The sequence below is a fragment of the Melospiza melodia genome, chromosome 2, assembly GCF_035770615.1.
Source record: "Melospiza melodia melodia isolate bMelMel2 chromosome 2, bMelMel2.pri, whole genome shotgun sequence".
In the NCBI taxonomy this organism is placed as follows: Eukaryota; Metazoa; Chordata; class Aves; order Passeriformes; family Passerellidae; genus Melospiza; species Melospiza melodia.
Window position 1 is genome coordinate 113,178,428 of NC_086195.1, and position 25,595 is coordinate 113,204,022.

Sequence of the window (25,595 nt, forward strand, 5' to 3'; positions counted from 1 at the left end):
TAATCAAGCACACTGTGTCAGTTAAACCATAGCACAATGCCAGACTTCCAGGAGTGTGCTGTGGGAGACAGTTCCAAAGGCTTCACTATAGTCCAAGTAGGCATTGTCCACAACCTTTCCCTCATCACCAGGTGGGTCACCTGGTCATAAAAGGAGACCAGATTGGTCAAGCAGGACCTGCCTTTCCTTAACCCATTCTGGCTGGGCCTGATCCCAGGTTGTGCCGTCCATTCTGTGTGACTGCACTCAATACAGTCTGTTCCATAACCTTCCCCAGCACCAAGGTCAGGTTGACAGGTGCAAATCCTCCTTCTGACCCTTCCTGTGAGTGTCACATTGGCCAACCCCCAGTCACCAGGGACAGGCTCAGTTAACCAGGGCTGGTGATCAATGGTTGAGGGTGGCTTGGTGAGCTCTTCCAGCAGCTCCCTCAGTACCCTGGGATGGATCCCATCAGCCCCACGGAGCTGTGAGTGTCTCAGTGGCACAGCAGGGCACTCACTGCTTCCTCCTGGACTGCAGGGGCCCTGTTCTGCTCCCTGTCCCCGACTCCCAGCTCAGGGGTTGCCTGTCCTGAGGAAAACCAGTCCTTCTGTTAAAGACTGAGGCAAAAAAGGTATTAAGTACCTCAGCCTTTTCCTCAGCCTTGGTTACAATGATCCCTCAGCATCCAATAAAGGATGGAGATTTTCCTTGGCCTTCCTTTTTGTTGTTAATGTATTTATAAAAACACTTTTTATTATATTTCACAGCAGTTGCCAGATTGAGTTCTAGCTGAGCTTTCGCCTTTCTAATTTTCTCTCTACATGATTCTTGTACTCTTCCTGAGTTTGCTGCCCCTTCTTCCAAAGGTCATAAACTCTCATTTTTTTCCCTGAGTTCCAGCAAAAGCTTCCTGTTCAGCTAGGCTGATCATCTTCCCTGCCAGCTTGTCTTTCAGTACATAGCAATGGCCTGCTCCCACACCTTTAAGATTTCCATCTTAAAAGTATGTCCAGCCTTTCTGGACCCTTTGTTAATAAGGGTGGTTTCCTGAGGGACTCTGAATCATTAAGTTCTCTTTCATTGAGTTGAGAGCAGTCCGTCTTGAAGGTGCTCTCAATGTGGATTTCCCTGACTCTATGACCTGTGCATGTAGAGGTGGGGTTTGGTGGCAGTGTGCCTGCAGGCCAGGGAGGTGGTGGTGACAAAGGGGCAGGCATGTGTTGTTGGTGTGGATGTCAATCCTGTCAGTGTCTCCAGGGCACATCTAGCACTGGCACCAGCAAGCACAGTGTGTGCACATATGACTGGACAGAGCTTAAGAAGCAGAGATGTGACTGAGTGCTTGGGGGCCAGAAGGATCCTTAACTAGAAAGAAGAGAAAGCCATCTACTTAGAAATTTGCCATCTATTTAGAGAGTTTTTGGGAGAGCAAATAATTCTGTGTCTACAGAGAAGCTGAAAACTAAGTGTCCAGACTAGGAAATCACTTGAGCAGGTGAAGGTCACTGGATTGTTCAATTGAAAAAGAAAAGAAACATAGTACAGTCCCCTGATCTAGATGAGGAAGTAGACTAAGACTTCTTTAAAGGACTGAAGGAAATCTCTGTCACAGGATGTGCTGGTCGCAAGGACCCCGACATCTCCTGGAAGGGCAATGTATGGGATGAATGGTGGAAGGTTTCTGAGCGGTGTTTGAGATAACTATTTCATACTGGTACTGGATGGGTGAACTGGTGTTGACACACCCAGATCTGCAGCTCACTTCCAAGGAAGAACTGGTTGAAGAGGTGATTCCAAAGATAGTCTTGCTGTGACAGCCATGAAATAAATGGCTGTTGTTTAGGATCCTGAAGGAAATGAAGAAAAAGATTAGCAGGGCATAGATCCTGGACACCAGGCTAGTGCATGTCAGTGTATTATTTATTTGTGCAAGGTGCTCCACTTGGTTGGGACAACTTCAGGTATCAATGCTGGCTGGGGGATAAATGGATTGAAAGCAGCCATACTGAGAAGGATTTGGGGGTGCTGCAGGATGAGAGGCTTCATGGGAGCCAGAAGTATTGTGGGCTGCATCAAAAACAGCATGGCCAGCAGGTAGGAAGGTGATGCTGTCTCTGCTCTGGTGAGATCCCACCTGAAGTGGCATCAACCTCACAGATATCTATGATAAATTGACACGATTTGTGGTGTAGGGGAGAGCAATGAATGTCATTTACCTTGACTTTAACAAGTCTTTTGGCATGATCTCAGCCAACAAGATAAAAAGCCATGTGAGTGGTCAGACTCGGTGGGCCATGTTTAGCGGGTTGTAATCTGCTTGGAGGTCACCAAGGGCCTGCAAGGGTCTGTACTGTGACCGGTCATGTTCAACAACTGAATCAGTACCTCGATGCAGCAATGGGACTGCACAGTCCTTACATCTACAGAGGACAGAACTGGAGAAAGTGCTTAATGCAGTCAAGGGCAATGCTGCCACCCAGTGGGACCTGGGCAAGCAAGAGGAATGGGCTAATGGGAACTTTGTAAAACTGACCAAAGCCAATGTCTGTCTTGGAGACACAGTGTGTGATGTGGTCTGAGTTTTGAGTAGCAGGATCTAATGACCTCCCTCTATCTGCAGACTACACCTCTGTTAGCAGAGCACAGGGCACTGATTGGAACTTTTGGTGCCAGGGCATGCTGCTGACTCAGTCACATTCTGCTGACATGTCTGCCAACACCTCCAAATCCTTCTCCACAGAGCCGCTCCCTAGCCAGTCAGGTCACAACATATCTTTGCAATGGGTTCATCTTTCCTAAATGCTTGACTTAAAAATTAGTCTTGAGTTTCATGAAGTTTTCATGAGCCCCTTCCTCTTGCCTGCCTAGGCCCCCCCAGTGGCAGCCCTGCTCTCGAGTGTTTCACCCAGTTTTGTGCCGTCTGTAAACTTGATGAGAGTATGCTGTCACCTCTTCCAGGACATGGTCCTAGAAAATGTCAAACACTTTGGGAGTAGTCAGAGCCTGGGTCACTATCAAATACAGTCCAAAGAACAGCAGATAAAGCATATACAAGGAGAAGGTTAACTAATAAGAACTGCCCACATGGGAAACCTTACTGGGTTTCTTTGCATTTATGCATTATTCATTTATGAATGACAACATAGGAAGCACTATTTGGTTGCTGCTATTTCCTAATGTGGCAAATATGACTCTGATTTTGTTCAAGGTTCTTAAAGGCAATGTGGAGAAAGTTAGAGTAAGTTGTACAAGAAGACCCAATAATTTCCAAGAAAATTCTGCAAATTACCACATGTTCTTACAGACTCCAGGTAGCCAGTAATTTTCATGATAAAGAAGTGTGTTGTGATTATTTGCTCTGAGAATATATAGATGCAAGATAGTGTTTGAACTCTTCTGCTAACTGTGATTTTTTTTTTTACATTAAAAACTAGCAAAATGTTTTACAAAATGCCTGGGGTTTCATGCATCATGCTTCTAAAGGAAGTCTTGGGCTCATCAGCCCCATAAAGACTTTCCTCGTGTTCTTGAGATTGCATGGGACTGCAAAAGGCTTTGAAAGAGGACAGTTTTCACTTGCCTTTTCCATTCCCATGTGCTTCTCTGTTGGGTGGACAGTAGATTAGATGAGAATTTCATGCATTTTGTGAAAACTGAGAACCAAAACCTGTTTTGTCCAGCTCAATTTGGCTTAGTCTGAGGTCACAGTAACCATGACCTCAGACTAAGCCAAAGTTCAAACTGTTACTGAATACTGCTGCCTATGGCTGGACCTTCTATTGCCACACTGCTACCAGCTCTCTGGTCACTCCCTCTTCTGCACAAGAAGCAATACCTATCCTTTACCTGATTTATAAAAATGTGAAGAATCTCCTTGCTGTTTTGGCATGGATGGTGTGGTTAGCAGTGATGGAGGTAAAGAATCTTCTGCTTCAGACAGTTGCTTTTCCACAGAAGAGGAGAGCTTTATGTAGGTTTGAACAGAGTCCTCAAACATATAACCTACCTTATTTTTACAAGAGTTATGCTTGCTGTTATTGTTCCTTCCTTGCAGGAACGATTTAAAGGTTCACTTTGTAGAGCCCTTGCTGCCCAGTGGATGTCCCCTAGATTAATAGCAGTTGAAGGGAGTGAAGGCTATGACAGTGAATATTTATGTATATCCTGTGAAGAGTAAAGTCTGTTTACCTGAAAAGTGCATCTTCATGGGCAGCTGTCTTGATCAGAGAAAGACTTCAGCAAGGCGGGTCTGCAGAGTGTGATTTTTCATTTTCTAGATCTGATTGATTAGAGAATGCCATCACTTCCATTACAGCGAGAGGTAGAATTAAGGGCTGTAAGTCCTATGGCTAAGGGTGGCATAGCCAAGCCATTAGGGCTAGGGCTCTCAAGTTAAATGCCATGCTGAGAGACAGAATTGAAACCATGGGATTAAATCAGCGGACTTAAGTTAGTCAGACTCAAGGCTGGCATGAGGAACTTCAGGCATAATGTTTTGAAGGACCAGGCAGGAAACAAATGCTTTAGCTGCCCTTTAGTCTCCTGGAAAACCACCTTCAATTCCAGGAGAAAAGAAGTGACATGTGCCAGATGTACGCGAGACTTTGCATTAGTAAATTAACAGGGCTATAACACTCAGGCTTGTGCTGCCTTCTTTAATTGCCTGACATGCACACAGAATGCCAAATTATGTTCTCTAAAGGAAACTGAATGCAGATTATGCTTTGCAGGTCTTTGCACTATTGGTTAGCTGGTACATATCGTGCTGAACATCAGGAACTCATTCCACAAGAGGTGAAGGGGCTGCTACTTGTGTAGTTCAGGTGCATGCCAGCGAAAGTCTGCAAAGTTGTGACAGTGGGGTAAGCTGTTGACCTTTTTCTAGCATTGTGCCTTGGACTTGTCACTCTTCTTTCTGAGAGCTCATTTACAGTAGCTTTTGAATTGGAAGGACTGTGGCTGCTTTTATCTTTTATGTCCTCACATAGGGACAAACAAACCTTTAAAAAAAGGAATAATTCACCACCACTATGTCGCGTGGGTGTAGTGCAGCAATGCAAGCATAGTTACTGTAGATGCACAGACACATATGTGTATACTTGGAACTGAGTAGTTTTGAATAAAGCTACACTATACAGGTGTGGTGTAAAGCACAATGTGACCCACTGCAGGAGTGAATTGACTGGGATCTTCTCCCTGAAGTTCAAGTATTAGCATCCATTAAATGGTGATTTGTTCTTGCCTGTCTTAGGAGCAAAGAAAGAAAGTAAGATGGGAAGTAGTCAATATAATGTTAATTATATTGTTAATGTTAATCCCCATGTCCCCCTTCACACCCTGAACCCTCACCCCCAATCCTAAAGCAAAAAGGTCCTGGTTTTATTGCAGTATTTATTACGTTCAGTTATGATACCCCTTGCTAAAGCAGGAATAAAAGCAAATGGAAACTTCTGACAAGTTCTTCTACCATCTTCTCTCTTTCCCTGTTTCTACTTGCTGGCCTTGTTAAGCTGTTGGCTGTTGAGCTGCAGAAAGAAGGTTTGCTCTGTTAGATAAAGTAATGGTTTGATTTCAATCCCCATCTGCTTTTGGCACACTGTGCCCCATCTTCCCCTCCACCCCTGTCTTTTCCCTCATTTGCAGTAAAAGTAACATGATCACTACACAGTAAATATCTTATCCTCAATCCTTGTTCATTTTCTCTGATATCTTCATGTCCTGTCTTTGTCATCCTATCTGTTGGAGCATAGGCAGTGAAATTTCCTTGCGTTTCTCTTGGCTTCACATCATCAGTTGGTTACACATGGTGCTAATAATGCAAGGGTGGTGGGGTCTATCCCTGTATAGACCATTAATTTAAGAGTGGAACTCAATCATCCTTGTGGAACCCTTCCAACTGGGAATATTCTGTGATTTCTGTGATCTTCCTCAGTTGCACATACCATGGTGAGTTGCAGGTGAAGGCAGCTAAGACCCTGTAGCTCCATTCTGTGAGAAGTCTGCTGCAGTTTATGGGATAAGCATTAGTTCATATAACCCTTCCTCTGACCCTCTGTTCTTTCTTGAATAGAGAAACCATAATAGTGGCAATGTATTATCTGCTGGTTTCTCTATTGCACATAAACAGCCTGGTGTACCATGGTTTGTTTAGACTTAGCATCTGCTTGCTCTCTCCTTTCAGGGTGGTTTCCACCAGAAATGTGTTGATATTAATGTAATCGAGAATCAAGAACGGAGAGACTTATATAGACCCTTGTGAGGGATTTTGGACAGGTTCTTTACCAGTGTGACAAAGAGGTTTACTTCTCTTTTGCTCATCTGTACAGTGAGAAAAGAGCTAATGATTAGACTGAGTTTGTTGTGGAGGTATTGACTTGCATCCTGCCCCTGGAACACCCTTTGCTAGAACTGTAGATTTTCTCTGAGGCTGCATGTAAATCCTACACTGCCACAAGCAGTATGGTGTATACTTGAAAGATTTTTTGGTGACCAGTAGCCTGGTCTGCTTTGATGGTGTCTCACTTCTGTACCTGGAGACACATGGTAAATGATGTTTTCTGATCCAGACTCCAGTGAAGACAGTCTTTCCGCAATAGCAACATTTAAAGAATTTAAATAATTGCCAAAGTTCAGTTTGTAATCACAGAGGGTTGAGACAGAGCACTGGATTTGCTTTTCTCCGTTTGGAAAAGTCTTTTTGAGATTTTTCTCCTGTTCTCAAAAAAGAAAGTATTTGCTGATATGCGTTTGCTGAGAGCAGTCTGGGTTCACCAGAGGTTCCAGCTGCTCTGCAGTGCTCTGGAAATGCAAACCAGCTGCAGGTCTGGCTTAACTCAAGCCATGTTTGTGGCTGGTTTGCATCACTGGAGCAGTGTAACGTACCTGAAGCATGCCAGCTAATCTGGCCTATTGGTGAACCATTATAAATGACTTGTTTTTCTTCTTGTTCTTTACATGTAACTTTATTTATAGTCTAAGCCCATGGAAATTGCATAGATTGTATCACTAAGGCAAACTTTGTGTTCTAAACTAAAGTCTATAAAATTAGAGTGCTTTTTAAGCCAGAACTTTTTCCTCTTAACTGAAATAAATTTATCAAATTACACACTGTTCCTCTGCACTTCGCTGTTACGGATTTCTTTAAAGATGCTGCTTATTATTATTAGATCAAATAATATAAGTCTGAGACCTAAAAGAGTAGGCTTTATAAGTTCTATTTTGCAAAAGGTGTGCAAAGCTGTTATTCTAAATGCATTGAATTTTTTTTCTAGTTTATTGAGAATGTATGCAATATAGTAAATAGCTACCTACCTTCAATAGTATGATGACTGTTCAAAATATGCCATAAATATTAACTACCAATTACATTAGTCCATATGTAATAATTTTTTTCATAACCATCTTTTTCTCTGAGGCTGTTATAGTGTTGAATGTGTGATGTGTGTTTTTAAACACTATAATACAATGAAAGAATGATAGAAGTGTCATTACAGCTGCACTGATCTGCACTTTTTTCAGAACCCAGAATTTTTGCTCTTCACCTAGAAATATTTTTGCATAATGAATATGGTATGATTTAAAATAAAACCCACTTTCTGGATAGGCATATTGGCATTCAAGTCAGAAATTGTATTTCTCTGATCACCTGTATATTGAAAAGAAACATGTCAGAATTTGCAAAGTTTTTCTAGACTTTGAGGCAAAACGACGAAGAATTAATTACTGCCTCATATTAATTAAGATAACAATGCAAAGCCCTTCATTAGAAGCATAGGAAAAGTTCTTCCTTGGTCCTTGGAGAGAATATTATATGCAAGCCCTGTTGTGTGGGTTGCAAGGTGTCACTGGAATTTATATGCATTACTTGTCTAATTGCAGTAAATGTAGCATGTCCAGATAGGTTTAAAAGTTGGATGGCTGTTTGTTACTTGCTGGAAATCACTTGAAACCTTGCTACTCAGAGGCAGCTGTTCACAGGTCCTTCACCTCTCCCCAGAGATAGCTGGAAGACTCTGTTGTTGGACCCTGTCTTTTATGGCAGAAGCAGTAAACATGACAGGTTGTTTGGGAGCCATCTGTTTTAAAATGGTTGCTGCTTTGTATGCAGTAATGAACTTGAGATCAGTTTTCTGTCTGTCTTCAATAGTAACAGCCTTGTTTGGTGTCACAACAGGTGGAAGTTGATGGGATGAAACTAAATGTGACCAGCGAGTGGAACCTGGCTTCACCCTTGTTGTCTGTCACCATTGATGGCACTCAGAGGACCATACAGGTAATCTCACCAAAGCCTCTTTGGGCATACAAATAATACTGAAACGTGGGGTCTAAACCTGCTGCATCACAAAATTGATGTGATGTTGTACAAACAGCAGAATGTTTTTACTGTGAGACAAATTCACTCCACTAGAGCTCTGGATGCACTCCACGTTACTTACCTAGAGTTTTGAATGCGAAGTTCTGTATTTAGACAGAAGTTTACCCCAGCTTATAGGCTTTATTTAATGGCTTGTGAGAAGACAGAGTTTCTTAATCATGTGAAAAATAAGAAATGCTTTACTGCAAAGAACCAACCAACCAACCAAAAAAACCAAAGTAAAATGAAAAAACTCCCTCCTAACCTAACCCACAACAGAATCCCACATGGGGACCTACAGTAAAATTAGTCTCTTCCTCATGTTTGGATTGTGTGTGATTGTTACACTTCTGGGCCTTTGCAGTTTAAAAGTCACAGGTAGCACATCTCCCATGTAATATGTTCTTTTATATAAGAAATATGATTAGTTCCATGATTTGAGAAGATAAATGTAGAAGACATCCCAAACTTATGTGACTCTAACAAAAGAGGACTGAAAAGCTTTAAGTGGTTGTATTTTCTTTTCTTCTGAACACTTAAGTCTTTGAAACCTACTCCACACACCAGAGAGTGCTTTTCTAAATGTAACCTCAGTCATGATTTATATATTTCCTGACAAATAATTTCTTTACAAATATCTATTGATCCTGACAATAATGAAAAACAAATCAAAACTTATTGAAAGTATTTTTCTACATACAACAGTATCTCTTTCCTATACATTTATCAGTGATACAATGGTCAGATTTCTCATAATTTACAATGAAATACATGAATTTAGTTTTTCATTTTACTCTTGGTAAATTACCCAACTGGAAGATACTATTTTTGCTTTGATTGAATTGAAAAGACTACAACTCGAAAATAAATAAAAAATTGTTGTATCTTTCAAAGTCAGTATTGCCTGAGAGTGAAATTTTCATTATGTTCCCAAGTAAATTCTGGGCTTGAGTTCTGTAGATTTCTTGGGAGGTTTATGCAAGCTTCAAGAAGTGTGTATATCTACAATAATTTTCTATTTTTAGGTGTGTTTTTGGTGTGTGTATATCTAAACCAATTTTCTATTTTTAGGTGTGTTTTTCTTTTTTTAATATTTTAATACTGGCCCATTTTGGTGCCATTTAATAAAGTACATTCCTGATTCTGAACAGGAAAAAATACCAGTGTATGAATCTATAAAACCTGCCTAGGTGAAAAGCATTATCGTTAGAGTGGATAACTGTGTTCACGAGACCTCATTGCAAACTATATTATTATATGACTGGATATATAACTAACAGTAGTAACACCATTTAGCAAATAAGAGTTGAATTTGCACATAAAATTAGTTTGAAAATTAGTGATCATATGATCTGAAGAAGCTTTCTTCTGGAGCTGAGCCAGCAGCAGTGTTACTTGCACTCCCTGAGTATGACCATGAAATACTGCAGATCTAGCCACAGCAACATGCAGTGAGCTGAATGCATGGTATCCAGCCAACAGAATGTGGAATAAGCACATATGTTGTTTCCTTCTCAGATTTTATCTGCCTTTGCTTTTAGCAAAGAAACTCAGTAGCTTGAGAAGTTATTAATCTTTTAGTGTATATATGTAAATTTATGGGAACCTTAAACTTGACCTCTGATAGTCGCTCACTGGAATCAAAATTGGTTTTTTGGTTATATATTTCGTAGACTTGCTCCACTGCAAGAACCAAATTAGACAAGTGTATTCCTGTAGGTCAATTTGTCTCCAAAAGCAATTGACCCCTGAGTCTTGAAGTATCTTCTTTCTGCAAAACTTAGCCCTAGAGCCATTTAAGCAACAAATATGGATGAATCGAATAATTCCAGCTGTGCTTTATTAATTTTCAGCCAATCTAATTTTTCTTCATAGTTGGTTTCATTCTTCTAAATTTGCTCGACCAAATACAATCTTTGTGAATGTTTTATTCCTTTGAAGTTTGGATTTATGCACCTTTGGCTCAATTCTGCAGTCTGGCCACAATCTAGCAAAACACTTAAACAGAAACAGGGAATAAATAATTTTAAAATGTTTTGGTCTGAAATATATTTATGTAATTATAGTGTAGACATTCAAATTTTTGCATCTGTTGCATGTTTAAAAATAAGTAGTAAAGCATTTCTGTGTTTTTACTCCTCTGCTAAAGGCTCAATGAGAATTAGAGCAAAGCAGAATACCAGCTCTGCTGCAGAGTTATGAAGGGCCTTTGAGTTTAATACCCACATTTTCTAGGACATTTTTTAGAGTATGGGGCCTGAGTGCCTGAGGAGGAGTATATGCCCTGGTCGCAGTCGGTCTAGGGCATACCAGGGCACAGCAAGGATGTGTGGCAGCCCCCCTCCTCCTGCTTTTGTTTCCTGTGTGAGGAAGCCCATCTGTGTGCAGCAGATGGGAGCTGCAGAGTGCCTGGCCAGGTCCCCAGATGAGGGTGGGACCAGAACCCTGGGGTACACTGCAGGTCCTGTGGCTGCAGCATAAGGGCTCTGAAATCATTGTGCTGCTTTGGGTTACTGGGAAATCCAAAGCATGCTGTACAAAGGGACGAAGTGGTGAAAACTTGGGATCATTTGAGCAAGAGACTTCTGAGATACAGTTTCCAGGGATGAGGGTGTGGGCAGACCCCATGGCATTTCTTGTAGTACTCAGATTTCATCATGGGGGGTTTTTGTGGCTTTTTAAAATAGTTTTGAAGTTAATCCCAGTTTCTCAGCATTTTCTCTAATTATGACTAAACTCTCCCTCTCATTTGGTGAGGCTGAATTTAACACATCCTGAAGTGTAGGATTTTGTTCAGCAGGCAAATGACATTTTCTTGTACAAAAATACTTCACCAAAATGGGAAACCACTTTGGTGAAGTATTTCCCATTGTTTCAAAATATGTTAGTGACTCAGAATTTGACTTACACCTAGCCATTATGAATTTGGACTTTGCTGAAAATCAAAGAACTATAGGAATATAGTTGCAATACACCTTTCTCAGTTTTGAAGGGATTGGGTTTTATTTAATTGCAAATGCATGTTTAACGTACTCATGTATACAAAACAGGATTTGAATATGCTATAACCTTTTAGGAAATATTTAGGATAAAAATAAATAAATAGATGAGGGTCTTAATGATTCCCGTGAAGAGTGAGTGGAAAAGTAGGGGTTGATTTGAGTTGTGGAAAAGAAAAACAAGAACTCTAGTGGAAACTGGAAGGGAGAATGGTGGCTCAATATGGTATCTTGAAAAGTAGGGACAGTTGGAAGAAAGACAACAGGCATATTTTGGGGCAATTTTACATATTTTGGGAGCATTTTTACTTCTCTGTCTCTCCTCCCATATACAAGTAAGCTGTATTTCAGTGAGCCCTGTGCCCACACAAGTTGTCTGTGACCTCTTCTGTCTCCCAGTATGAGCTGAGGAGCAGGTGGAAGGAAGGAAAAAGTTGTCTTTTTCCATAGAGTTTGAACATCATCTATTCCTCACGGGACCTAGAATCTAAGGGGACCTCAAGATGAGGAATCCATGGAGTCCAGCAGATGGACTTGAACCTAACTGCAGCTCTGTCCTTGCTAGTCAGGTTGCATGGGACACTGTGCAGGAACACCAGGTATCAGCAGGGTGAGCAGGTTGCTCAAGAAAAAAAATTAATCTAAGAGGAGATCCTCAAAGCAACAACTGCCTGTGTTTGGGCAAGGTCTCAAAAAACACTGCCGACCTCAGTCAGATTTCGAGGCTGCTCTGTGGCAATGCTACATGGAGAAATTTTACAACTGCTTGGGACTGTTGAATGCTGTGCCTTCATTGATCCCACCATCAGACACTCAACTCATCCTTAAATACCTTTTACTTGCAGAGTATTCCCTGTAGCAAAAGGACGCTGAGCCAGAGCCATAGAGTGGTTCAGTTTGAACTATTTGTCACCATCTTTGCCAATGCTTTTGTAACCCTTAGTTCCATTATATGCGCCCAGCCTTTTCACTGCCAAACTGTTGGGCCCACAGCTCTGCTATCTTGCTGTTATGAAACCTTCTACCCCATAGAGGTAGTGTAGGCATTTTGCCTGGACCCTGGGAAACTTTTTGTAGCTTTTAGCACCTTCAGCAAAGCAATTTTACATTAGCACTGGTGATACCTCATTTTTTGTGTTTCCTGGCTTTCAGAGAATTAGTCTGATGAACTGAAGCTCTGTAGAATGTAGTGAGAACTGAACTGGACAGGATCCTGAGCAGTTCAGTATCGCTTTGACATTAGTCTTGCTTTGAACAGGGAATATGACTAGCTGATTTCCAGAGCTCCCTTCCAGCATAACTGTTCTGTGTCCCAAACTCTACAGTAAAGAGGTCTTTATCAGTCCCAGCAAGGTGTAATTAAGAGAGTAATGGAGTTGCTAAAAAAGAATGATCCTGTAAAGCTGAAATCATCAGTCTCAAGCTTCAAGTGTTTTTGTGAATGAAATAGATGAAGATTTATCAGGGGAGCTTTCTCTACTTAGTGTTAAAGGGAATTCGGTGGTGGCATCACTTATTTTTTCATTTAATTTATTTATTGCATCAACAATTGCAGCAGGAGTAGTATATTCTGCGTCCTGGGGTATGACAAATATAAGTGCTTCTCTGATACAATGTTTCTTTAGATTATTATTTTGGTCTATAATAACAGAACAAATGGGAATGCTGTAGGTTATGAAGTCTTTGTTCCAGGGAAATGCCTGACAGGAGAACAAAGCTTTTGTCCAAGTATTCATTTCCTACAACTCTTTAGAGAGTTTTTTCAGATGTATAATTTTTTTACTTTTGTAAGAAAAATTACCTTTTTTTCATTTTGCTGTTTTGAGATCTCAGATGTAATCTGTGATAATGATATGATACATTATATAGGTTTTCAATCCAAAGTACTGTTACCTCAGAACATTCAGTTTCTTAGCCCCTGAAAATTATCTTGTGAAGGTTTAGTGAGCAGTGTTCATGACTGCTTGACAGTCCATTTTTTTGTGCTGTGCAATTACTGCACATACTCTGCAGTTGTCCTTTAACCATGACTTCAAAATTACTCTTCCTAGGTTGTCTCCAGAAGAGGGACTCAGAATGATCTGCAGACATTTGGTTATCCTGTACCCACATAGCTGTACTTTTGGGTAGAGAAAAGCCAGTGTGAGCCCCAGCACTGAATTCCTGATGGCCCACATTGATTAACCTGTAGCTCACTCCCTGTTGTTTTTTTTTTTTCAGCCTTTTCCAGTTATGACTAACCCAGCCAAATCTGGTACAAATTTCTTGTCCGTAGTTCAGGTGGAGAATATGTGAAGGGAAGGGGAAAATTAAAGGGAAACTACAGCAGAGGAACTAAAAGCACACACCACTACCTTTACCAATTCTTTAATAAAAATGAATACATTTTCTTTTTTTCATTCAGGAAGGAAATGAGTGGTCAACTGATAGGTTAAATCAATCCCTGTCTTACTTAAGATGTTAAGCAAATAACATTAGTTGTCATGGTATCTTATGCCATATATTTTTCCTCTTGGAGCTATCCATTTTCAAGACAATATTAGGATGAATAACTATAAGGATTCTCTGTGTGTCCAAGGAACAAAGCATTGTGTTCAGTTGCTGACAGATTCATAGTTTTATGATATCTAAACCCTGAAAGAGATGAGAAGTGGTTCTCTTGAACATGGTAACACATTCAGAGAGCAAAGGGGAAGGAGGAGGAGGGGCATAAGAGTGAGAAAGGACTATGGATCCTGTCAGGAATTTTTCTCAAGGCAGTCACAGACATTATCAGATCTAGAATCATATGGCAGCATTTTGACTGCATGATTCCCCCCCTTATAGGAGCAGGATGAGTCATGGCATGCCAAAGCAAGGGTAAAGCTTCCACAAGTTCTAGTCACATTGTGATTTAATGTAGCAAGAGCAAAAATTTAGAAGAAGACTAGAATTTAGAGAAGACTAAATGCCTAATTATTGTGTTTTTGTAAATCTCAGCTTGAAGTAAATGTCCTTTAGATTAATTCTTTACTAACATTGAATAAACAATATTTCCTGTGGAGGCTTTTTTTGGTTGATTTTTGGTGGGGGTGGGATTATGTGGTTTTTTGTTTGTTTTGTTTTGATTGTTTCTTTTTTGTTAGTTCTAAAATTTGTTATCTACTTCTTTGTAACACCTACCAATCTCAAGGATTAAAGAAACACATGAGCATACTTACAAGGCACTCTCTGTATATGTAATAGCATGCCTGCACTGGTTTTAGTATTTAAAAAAAACTTTGCAAAAAGAAGTGACAAGTAACAGTCACATTGGATATCCCATAAAGAAGTATTGGGAAGGATTTGTGTTTCTATTTTTCTGTTTATGGGAGGACAGAAATTCCCAAGTCCTCTACTGCAATTAAATGCCGGGCATTAAGAGAACTCCTAAAAAGTAGTGAGGCGATGCCTCAGCCTCTTAGAAACTGCAGCTGCACAATTATCTGTGGGGATTGATGCCCTGTAAGCCCCTCACCCTGTATTTAACATCTATATTTGTACTGTTTGGGAACAGGTTCCATTTAAGGACTGAGGTAGCTTGCAACAGGTGCCAGGGGAGGCCAGTATTTCAGCATTCTGGCAGGATCCCTTTTAGTGGGAAAGACTGCTTCAGCACAGTGCCACTAACATCTCAGACATCTTTCACAATCAAAACCCTTCACATACAGCACTTGATCATCTCTTTTCTCACTGGCTGACTGCTGCCCTTGTAAGAACCTGGGAAATGTGGACATGCCCTGAGGAAGAACAACTCACTGAGGCTGCTTTTACTGTAAAGTGTGAACTGAGACTGGTAATGGCTGAGGGTAGAGCAGTGCACAAAATCAGGCTAACTTCCCATCTGTAGTTTAATGCTCTAGGGGGAGACAATGATGGCACCAGCAGTGCAGAATGTTAAATTGTGAAAAGCTGGGGTGATTCCCAAAGTGGAAAGGCTTGTGAGGGTGAACAAGTCTGAATGTACACTGCAATACAGACAGACTGCAGCATACTACAAATCCTGGTCACATTGCTAGTCTGGGATTGCATCCCTCCACTGGGATTTTGCACAGTGCAAAGGCAGTGCTGAAATGAAGTTCTGCTTGCGAGAAGGAGAGGGAAAATGAGACTAGTAAGGTCAAATCAATCACCCTTTTTTGTTGAGAGGATGACTTAAAAATTTCACAGCTACTTCTGCAGCTTTTTCCTCCTTTCTGACCCAACCATGGGACTCCACAGGTTGGAGTGACATGGGTGGAAGATGGAGCTTTCCAGATGTCCAAGCACTCTCATGTACACAAAATCTCACAGATTAGGTACTAGCAAATGAATCTGTTATAATTTTACAAGGTAAATGACTGTGTATTTTCTTCCCCTGACTTCCCTATGGTGGGAATAATTTGTTTTTTTATTAAACCTGTCTGGGGATGATTCTGGCCTGTGTTTTGTTAGGTGGAATTTTCAAGAATTTATAAGTACTCACCAAAAGATAGCACCCTCCATTTGAAATTTCTGTTAAAAGATATTCAGAATTTTTGTTAGTGAGCAGTTGAAATGAAGCAATAGGAACTGAGCTGCAGGAAATTCTGCATTCTGAAAAACAGCACCATGCTGGGAAACTACCAGTGTTTTGATGAAAATTTTATCTGTAGCTTATCATTAAATTTTCTGGGCTTGTAATTTTGGGTTTGGTTTGGTAGTTTGCTACATGTTTTTTCATCTGGGAATATAATCATGCCATAGCTTGAAAAAATTGCAAAAAACATTGGCTGAGTGACAATCTGTGTTTTTTGTCTCCAGAAAAAAACAAATGGTCTCCAGTTTTTACTTTCAGCAAATAAAAACTTTTACTTTACCTTTTACTTTGCTTTTACTTTCAGCAAAAAAAAGTTTAAGATAATTGTATTTGAGAAGGTTGTGTATCCATTTATCTGATTGCCTTTGCCAGTTCAAATTAATTCTGAGTTTAGGGGTATCATTACTTTTTCATTTGTAAGCAAAGCAAAAAAAAAAATTGCTTTTGGTCTGTTGGAGTTTCTTTGCTTTTGTATTGTACCTTCTCTGCAGCTGCTGCCTTCTAGTAGCTTGGAGAGTCTTAGAGACCAGAAGATTTGTGGAAAATATTCTAAGATCTTGTTGTTGTCTAATAATGTCAGTTAAGAATTTCTTTCAGTAATATATATATATATAATGTTTTCTTGAGCTGCTTTATCCCTCTTCATGTAAAGGTTGTTATCATTTTTATCTGCTAGTGCTCATCCATTGCAGGCTTAATGCAAAGCTGATTGTAACCCTACTGCATCTTAAAATTAATACATCATTGATACCCAACTAAGTGGAAATAATTTTCTATGGCAAAGCAGAAGAATTTAAAGTCATATCACACTACCCTTTTGTAACTTACTGGGATTTACAGATTAAAGTGATTATTTATGAAATGACTGTGGTATAGCATACACAAGATGGAGGAGGAGACTCAAACACATTTTGTATGATTGTATACACTTTTCTATTTTTACATGTGTGCAGAAGCATTTTGTTTGTATATACATAGCATATGCAGTATAGCATACTGTAACCTGTGTGTGTAAAAATACATATAATATTTATGTAACACTCACACCCATTTGACAGCTTTGAGACTGCAGATGGATTTTTTGAAGTTGTGATTTTTTTTCACATTTGAGTTAGCTTGTTAGTTTCTCATAAGGAAAGAAAAATATACTTTTAACTCACGTGATAATAATTAAATTAGTCTGAAGCTCTGCACACTGAATCAACCAGAAAAGAAATTGTTTATATCTAAGATAGCATAATTTATGTCAACAATGTAATTTTACTGTATTGGCAGGTAAACACACGGGGGTGTTTTGTCTTTGAACAAATGATAAATTTCCCTTGCCTTTTTGCTGTAAACCTCCTAGCAAATAATTTGCAATTTATTAAGAGACCAATGACAATGCATATAATTAGCTATTCTCTATTGTTACCTCTAATTGATTACTTTCCTGCTATCACATGCAATATGAAACCATCTATTATGAGGTATAGAATATGTAAATATCTAATTTAACAAGAGAAACTGGAGACTGGTCCTTTTTCTAAAGAGGTGAGAAATAAAAGAATGATTGTTAACCATGTCCTTTCATTTTCTTGAAAACATCAATTGCATTTACAAATCCCAGAAACACAAGCCTGCCAGTGGAACAGAAATAACTCTTTTCAGAAAAATCTAATCACATCTAATAGCTGAAATTTATTTACTGTAATTTGAAACATTAATTATGATAATGTTCTGACTTCTTTTGTAACACAGTTCTCAAAGCCTGGCAGTTCTCTTTTTGTTTTGTTGTAACATATGTTTTGTGACTTGGAAAATTTCTCTATCTTTCTTTATTCTTTGTTTTTTACATTCACCCACGAGGGAAATTTCTTTTTCCCTTCTGTTTCTTAACTATTTTCTTCACTTTCCCCATTATTCTCCCCCCACCCTTGTCTCCCCAGATGTTGATTTAAGAGATGGATTTTAGTGCTTATACAGACTTTAAATGCAATTGACAGTGAATTAAATGCCTTTTTGGACACAGCAAACAGTAGCAGTGGGAAACTGCTGTAGAGTGATACCAGTGTGCTCCAATAGTGTCAGGGCAGGAAAAATGCTGCTGATATCTTTGTCTTGACTTGAGGCTGAGGCTGTAGAAGGTGCCTTCTTTATATACATATTTATTTGGCTTCATTAAAGTGGTTATTAAATTAGTTTTGGAAAGACTTGGTTTTTGCTATTCTAGCTTATTTGGCTGCAAGTGAAGAAAATCTGTGTGAGGAAGTACTTTAATGATTTGCTTTTCAGTTGTGAAAAGTAAGTCAAGTTGTCAAGATACCTGGCTTTACTCTGAAAGCCTTTAAAGAAAATGACAAAAGGGCCTCTATTTTTCGTTTTGTTTTGTTTTTTAAGTTGTGTTTTTCTGTGTGACAGGGAGATTAGCCAAAAAAATGGAATTTTTATTAGGACATGAAAAGGTCTCTAATGACCCTTGAAAGCGGACAAAAGGGTAGCACAATAAGTGACAGAACTCTAACGAGGGTGGAGGGCATTCCAGGAAAAAAAGAAATTAAATCCTTTAATTTTTTTCGGCTTGCCATTTTCTGACAGCTTATCAAGTGGTTGGGACTTGTTTGTTTTGGCATGTGGTTCATTCATTGTAGGCAGCCGGTACTTTGTTCTTCTTTGTGGTTTCCAAAACCTAATTGTGTTTATCCTAGACTGTGGGAAAAGTGTATATTCCTGTTTCCTTTATAGAAGTAAACGTCAGGTTTTGTATGAAATTTTATTTCCCATATTTTCCATTCCATTAATCATTATTGTTGAAATATGTCAGGCTCTGGCACATCACCCTTTGTTTTCATATGATTGTACAGATTGCAATGTCAGTGTGTGACCTGTTAAGTCAAAAAATAAGCATGTTTGGGCTATAGTAATTATTACTTCATAAAGTGTGGCTGAGGAACATGCACCATTAGCGAAAAGGGATTAGGATTTAATTTATTGCTATTAAAATTGTTTTGGGGAGTATCTAGCTATTGTGGTGCAGCACTTTCTCATTTGGTCTAGACAAGACAAGACTTAGGGGAGCCATGATTAGGGCTCTTCACATACCTGGAGGTAGCTGTAGAAGGGAAGGGAATAATCTGTGTTTCCTGTGTGTAGGGAAACAAATGAGAATTAATATGAGTAATACCGTTTGAAGTAAGGGTTATTGTAATCAAATATTAGGAAAAACTTCCTAATGGTAAAGATGCAGAACAGTGGGATAAATTGCCCATGGGGAGGCTATGATATTTTTGCAATGGAAAGATTTTGAGAATGAGTTAGAAACACATCATTTGGGAGTGACACTGGTGTGTTTTGATTCTGCTGGGAGATTATTTGTAGCCCTGCTCTTATGGTTTTTTGTCTTTAAAATGCTGAAGGCTTCTGTGCAGTTCCTTGCAATAATACTCATCTTCTCAGATCTGTGCTTCAGTACTTTTATGTACACTTGGCATTGTGTAAAAGGGCTGTGTGCTCTTTGTGTAAAATGAGGGCTGTGTTCCTTCAGTTGGGACCCGTGTGGGCCATAGCTTAGATAGCAGGAATGAAATGTGAGAAAAACGTTTTGACACTGAAGGAGAAAACGATTCACAGGAAGAAAGAATTATTTATACATCTTGCATATTTAAATTATGCTTAATACTGTGTGAAACCAGTAATATATTTTTTCTTGCACTGTCTTGTGACTTACTGACAATGTAATATTTGAAGACTCTTTAATAACTTCAATCAACTCCTGAACCACAGTAGGTGACCAGACATTTCATAAGGTCATTTTTTTTTCTGTTTTCAAAGTAGCATCATTGGAGGTTTGCATTTTAAAGAGAGATTAAAATGTCTCTCATTAGGAGAGAAGGAAGATAATACTAAATGTGAGTAACAGGAATACAGAATCACCGAGATGGCAGAAGCCTCATTATTCATGACATTCGAGTACAAGGTTGCTCTGTGTTGTACTTGGCCATCTTTGCCTTCATTGTCCTTCAAAAATAAATTTTATTGAGTTGACTGAACTAAAACCAAAATCTGAGATGAAGTATGATTTAGACTTCTAGTACTCCCATTGAAGGAAATTATTTTATCTGGTTAATGTATAGATTTATGTATTAAGTTATTTTTGATTACTTACAATGATGTGACAAAGAAAATGGAATGGTTACAAATTTGAGTTGCTTTAATAAATTCTTACATTTGTGTTTTTCAGCGGATTTCTCGGAATGCCTCTGGAGAGACCAGCATTCAGTTTCTAGGCACAGTGGTAAGGCTGTAATAATTGTGTATTGACAGGAGTTTAATTTGTAGAAGAATATAATGTAAATAGAAAGTAGCTAAATTACACTTCTAGTACATTTACACTTGTGGTTATGGGGGCCAGTATTACGTGTAAATATTCTGAGTTTAGCAGTGAATGTCGGCCAACTGAAGCTAACTTCCAAGACACAGTAGCTATGTTCTACTTTTCTATTGATTCAAGTCTGCATCTGTTTCACTCAGAAGGGATCTAAAAGTAACTGCTTGTAGATTTGTAAGCTTATTGCAATCTAATGAGGTTTGGTGCACATCAGGGTCTGTCCCACTCTTCCTCACCACATAAACTTTCTGATCTTTATTGCTTCACCATATCACATATCCCTATATCCCAGAGTGGATATCCCAGTAACTGTCTTAGAAAAAATTGTTCAGTAATGCAAAGTGCTCTGTTCTTTTCTCACTCTAAACCAGATTTTGTAGCTCTGTAGTTCTCTCAGATTTTGTTTGCTGGGTAGAAGTATGCCTAAAATCCTAATGAGATTTTATATCATTAGACAGAATGTACTCTGTGAAACTGTGAATGCACTCAGGTATAACATACAGGTTTTGTGTTAGGTCATGGATGCTTATATACATACATGTGATTGAAACAACTTCCAGTTCTGTGATTTGCATGGCTAAAATGCAGCCATTGAATTCTTCAAGTTCCATATGCATCTAAAAATAGTTCTGAAAGTGAAATAAAATTGGAGCATCCTCCAAAGTAAGTTGTCCTGCTTGCTGCCAATAGATTTCACTGTCGTGATATTAACAGTGAAAAGCCTAGGATGAAACATTCCATTTAGAATTTCGTCCTAACTTCTTTGTGCACTATTTGTTTTGGACACAAATGGATTAGGATTGCATATGGTCATGCTTTCATTCTATTTGTGATTAGTTCTCCTGCAAGTCCTATGAAGCCATTGTTGGTAAGGTGTAACGTGGTAAAGGTAAACTTAACAAGAATGCCTTGCATTTATGTTTTTACCTTACATGTTTGTTTTTAGAAATGAGAAGTGCCCCTAATATATTTTACTTCTATAAATACATCTCTGTGTATACATATTTATTTATTTGTCTTAATCACAAGCAGAGTAGCGGTAGCATAAAGATATAAAAATGAAGTTTTGTTCTGCACTATTGTGTTTATGATGATGCTTTGGCTCTGGAGTTGCAACCTGTGTATGTGAGATTGCTGCTAGGTGGCTGATCAGATAGTCTTTGTGTGAGAAGTAAATAATTACTCCAAGTAGATAAGATACAAACACAAATACAACTTGATAATACTGACTAGATTTTAGTTGATTTCTCTCTAAGTGGGTGTTGTTGTAGGGAAAATTCTGGTTGTGTATTTAGTGACATTTAATATTAAAACTTGTTCAAATTAGGTATGAAAATATTTTGTATTCTTTTGTTAGAAGTGCCCTGAAGTCTCACTTACAGACCAGGACTTATGTTCTGGGCCTTGTGCAACAGGAAAATATTATAAAAGAAGAAATAGAATTGATGTGCTTTTTGTGTTAAGAAAAATGATGATGAAACAGCTAATGGATTGTAATATATATTAGATCTTACTGACTAGCTCATGTGTGTTTATTGAATCCTAGTTATTTGGGGAAATCAAGTTTGTGATTACAACTAAAATTCTCAAGAGGACTAAACAGAAATGCCTTGAGTACTCTGAGATTTTTTTATTTAATATGAATTATGCATGTCTTGCTGATCAAACCCAGAGAGAGAACTTCAGCAATCAGGGTAGAGAAACAGTAATGAAGTCTGCTTCCCAGGGTGTGTTCCAATACCAGTTTTCCCATAGTATCCAATCTGTGCCTGTACTTCTCTTAGTTCTTCTAGCCCACTGTCCTTCTTTCCCCTAAGTCCTACCTTTTCATTTGTCCTTTGCTCATTTAACATCCTTTTACTGTTCTGATTTAATCTTAACATGCTCAGTTTAGGTAATGGGGTGGAAGATACAATGATATCCACTACAAATTGCTGCACATACGGATACCCAGTCTGTATGTGTGTACATGTGCACACACAAAATGTAAGTCTTCCGACAAAGAAAATGTTATTTTAACAAAGGCCCCAGAAATACATTTTGAGTTCACCATTACTTATCTGTTGTTAAACCCTTGCTAAGTGCAGTTGACTTAGGAAGTGTTTGAAAGGAAAATTTAGCAGAAAAAGAGTCCTGATTGCTCATTATTATTTTTATTATAATGCATTGTTATCAACATAATAAACAGCTTGCATAGTTACTTCTCTACTCTTTTTTTTTTTTTTTTTTTTTTAATAGCAAACATAAAGGACAACTCTGAGCATTCTGTGTTCCTTTTGATCAGGGCAAATGTTGATGGCACTCCAGTGGTACCAGGCAGGACTGTGCCATGCAGTGTACAGACCACTGACCTGTCCAGCAGAATGTATTTTTAAATCCAGCTTGTAAGGAGCACAGCTTGCCTGGCTTGTCAGGAAGGCATCAGCTTCAATAAATGGTTTCACTTGATTTTTTGACATGGTAGAAACAACTCTGCTGATGGATTTTGACAAAACACAAGCCCCTGCTTCAGGTAGGCAACTGACACTCTGAGGGGAAGTGAAAGCTGTGCTTCTCTATTAGAAATATCCTGGCTTTCCAGTTAGTTAGGTGGAGGACAGAGAAGACTGCATTGCAGATGAAAGACAACAGTAAAATATGAATTTTGCTGCATAACATATGGTAAACGTCTGGACAGTAAGATGAATGTTTCTGTTAGTGTAGCAGCATATTTCTGTTATTTTAGAGGAGAACAGGAAAAATCATGTTGCTTTCTCCAGGGATATCATAGCTTTGAGTGCATACTGTTAACATCACTTGGGGGTCTACATGGATTTGTAATAATGCTTTTGTTTGTTTCTGATCATGTGTAGAAATTCATTGCTACTTGAGCATTTCTCTTCTCTCCAAATTGTAGTGCCATTAGATAGCTTATTTTCTCCAAATTGTTTTTTGATAGAGGGTTGTGAGTCTCAGATATGATAGGGACTCATGCTTTTGGAAGATGCAGGAGGATGTTTCTGCCTGAGGAGCAAGCAACTTGTAACTGTAAGAAATAGTTGTTGAATGGGAAATTGCACTCGTTTGGTTTAATTTTCTTGTGAGGATAGCATTTTGAGTCCTCACTAAATTATTGCAGAGGAGATCCTGGGTTATTGCTGTAATTGAGATTTTTCATGAGTTTTTGCTCATTTGTCCCCTCTGATGAATGACACTACATGTGGTGTGCTGCTGGAGTCCTGCTATTTTGCCACTTCACACTAGATTTATTCAGATAGTATTGATTAATAGCATTACCATAACAACAAGGTTGTGCTATATATTGTACAAAGAAAAAGGAAGCAAGATAGTACATGATTCAGACTAATGTCTAAAACTGTGCCCAAAAACAAGAGTGCAGGAAGTAAGGAAGCAGTCCTTTATGGGGTGTCTCCTGTGTGTAGGCAGCTCACAGAAGTAGATTTGTCAAAAATGTAGAATCACAGAATTGTTTAGATTGTAAAAAGTTCTCCTGGATGATCAGTTCCAACCATTAACCCAGCATTGTCAAATCCACCACTAAACCATGTCCCCAAGTGCTATGTCTACACATCTTTTAAATGCCTTCAAAGACAGTGACTGCACCACTTTCCTGGGCAGCCTGTTCAATGTTTGACACCCTTTTCCATGAAGAAATTTTTCCAAATACCTGATCTAAACATCCCCTGGTGCAGCTTGAGGTAGTTTTCTCTCATTGTTTGTTACCTGAGAGAGGAGACCAATCCCCACTTGGCTGCAACCTCCTTTCAGGCATTTGGAGAGAGTGTGAAAGACCCCTGAGCCTTCTTTTGTCCAGGCTGAACAACTCCAGCTCCTTCAGCTGCTCCTCACAGGACTTATTCTCTACGTGTAAAGATCATATAAAATAGATACATAAAATCTATAGAAAAATACTAAGATGTATTTCTAGTATGTATTCAGAACAGAGCTTCTGCTTCAGCCTCTGCAATTCAAAAACCTGGATGTTTGACTACTCAGAAGACCAAAGTCCACCCTTCATTCCTGTCATTCTAATTACCCTCCATTTTCTGTTGTGTCTTTTGTCTTTTCGTTCCACCTTCTGTTCTCTTACGTGAGAGGAATGTTTTTGGCTGGCCCACTGCTGGCCCCAGTCATTTGTTGATTATTCAGGCCTCTCAGCAGGACTTCAGCAATGAAATACGTCTGGGCAGGCAGCCTTTAACACTAAGAAAGCTGCGAGTATATAGCGAAGTGCAGATTATTGTGCAAGCATTAAACGTATTCTAGACTCTGTGTAGAATTTGAAATAAAGAAGTTGTGTATGCTCAGATAATGAGCAGCCTGGCTCCATCATGTCCCTAATGCCATTGTCAGCTTTGGGCTGCAGGCCATGCTTGACAGTGATGCTCTGCTGACCCAATGGATCACTTTCCTCAAAACAGACGGTCCCTATCCTCTGCTCGTCGTTCATGCTGTTTCTTTGATCTTCTCTAATACCACAGCAGAAATATAAGCAGTTATTTTTTTTCCTCTGAGGACCAATGGAAGAACGTATACATGACATACTGCTCAGTATATTACTTAACAATATAGGAACAGACATGGAATGGTTTGGACTTACTTGGGCTTAAGAGTCAAGCCATCTTTAGGTGCTTTCTGAGTTTCCTAACTGTTTTCTTGATTCATGCATCTCACTAGAGGTTTCTCCATTACTGATGGCCAATGGAATGCTTTTTGCCACCTTTGATTTACAAAATATTTGAAGTTTTGCTGTGGTAGCTTATGCTCACTTATGACTACTAGTAGCCTGTTGATACTACATGTCCTTTTCTTCAACCTTTTTGCGCACCAACTTAAAATAGTCCTGAGACCCATCACTGCAACCAGTTCTACAAATTCCAGGTTGAGAATACTGGGTTTAGGGAAAGTAGTCTCTGTCAAGCCCTTGACATACTTTTTAGCATAGCTGGCATATATTGTAGTGCAGTAGTAATCCCAGTTAGTATTAATGAGTTTTGGGTTTTAGCTACTTTCGCATAGGTTGGCAAAGGGAAATTCCATATGCAGTCAGGGTTATTAGTTCTGTATCCTGTTCATGGCAGTTAGAAATGGAGAGTTTTGTGTAAAGGCAATCCTCAAAATCTGTCTTACTGTATTTTCTTATTTCAGTCGTGTATCTAAGGTAGTCTTAAGAGCTACAGGCCAGTATACTAACTTTTCTTACTGCTGATTCTCCCTTTTGCTCCCTCTTGCCATGGTTTATCTGCTTTTGCTTCAGCAGCAAACTTCCAGCTTTTTGTCCCATTACTGAGGCTTGCAAATTGTCCCGAAACCCTG

At 39.1% G+C, this 25,595-nt stretch overlaps 1 protein-coding gene across 1 annotated transcript in view; it reads left to right on the forward strand.

Moving 5' to 3' along the window:
• PCCA (propionyl-CoA carboxylase subunit alpha) overlaps positions 1-25,595 on the forward strand; it is a 269,969-nt gene that overhangs the window by 191,925 nt on the left and 52,449 nt on the right. Inside the window, exons 20-21 of the mRNA XM_063149605.1 lie at positions 8,159-8,257; positions 20,133-20,186. Coding sequence (XP_063005675.1) covers positions 8,159-8,257; positions 20,133-20,186 — 153 coding nt within the window. The remainder of the gene's footprint in view (positions 1-8,158; positions 8,258-20,132; positions 20,187-25,595) is intronic.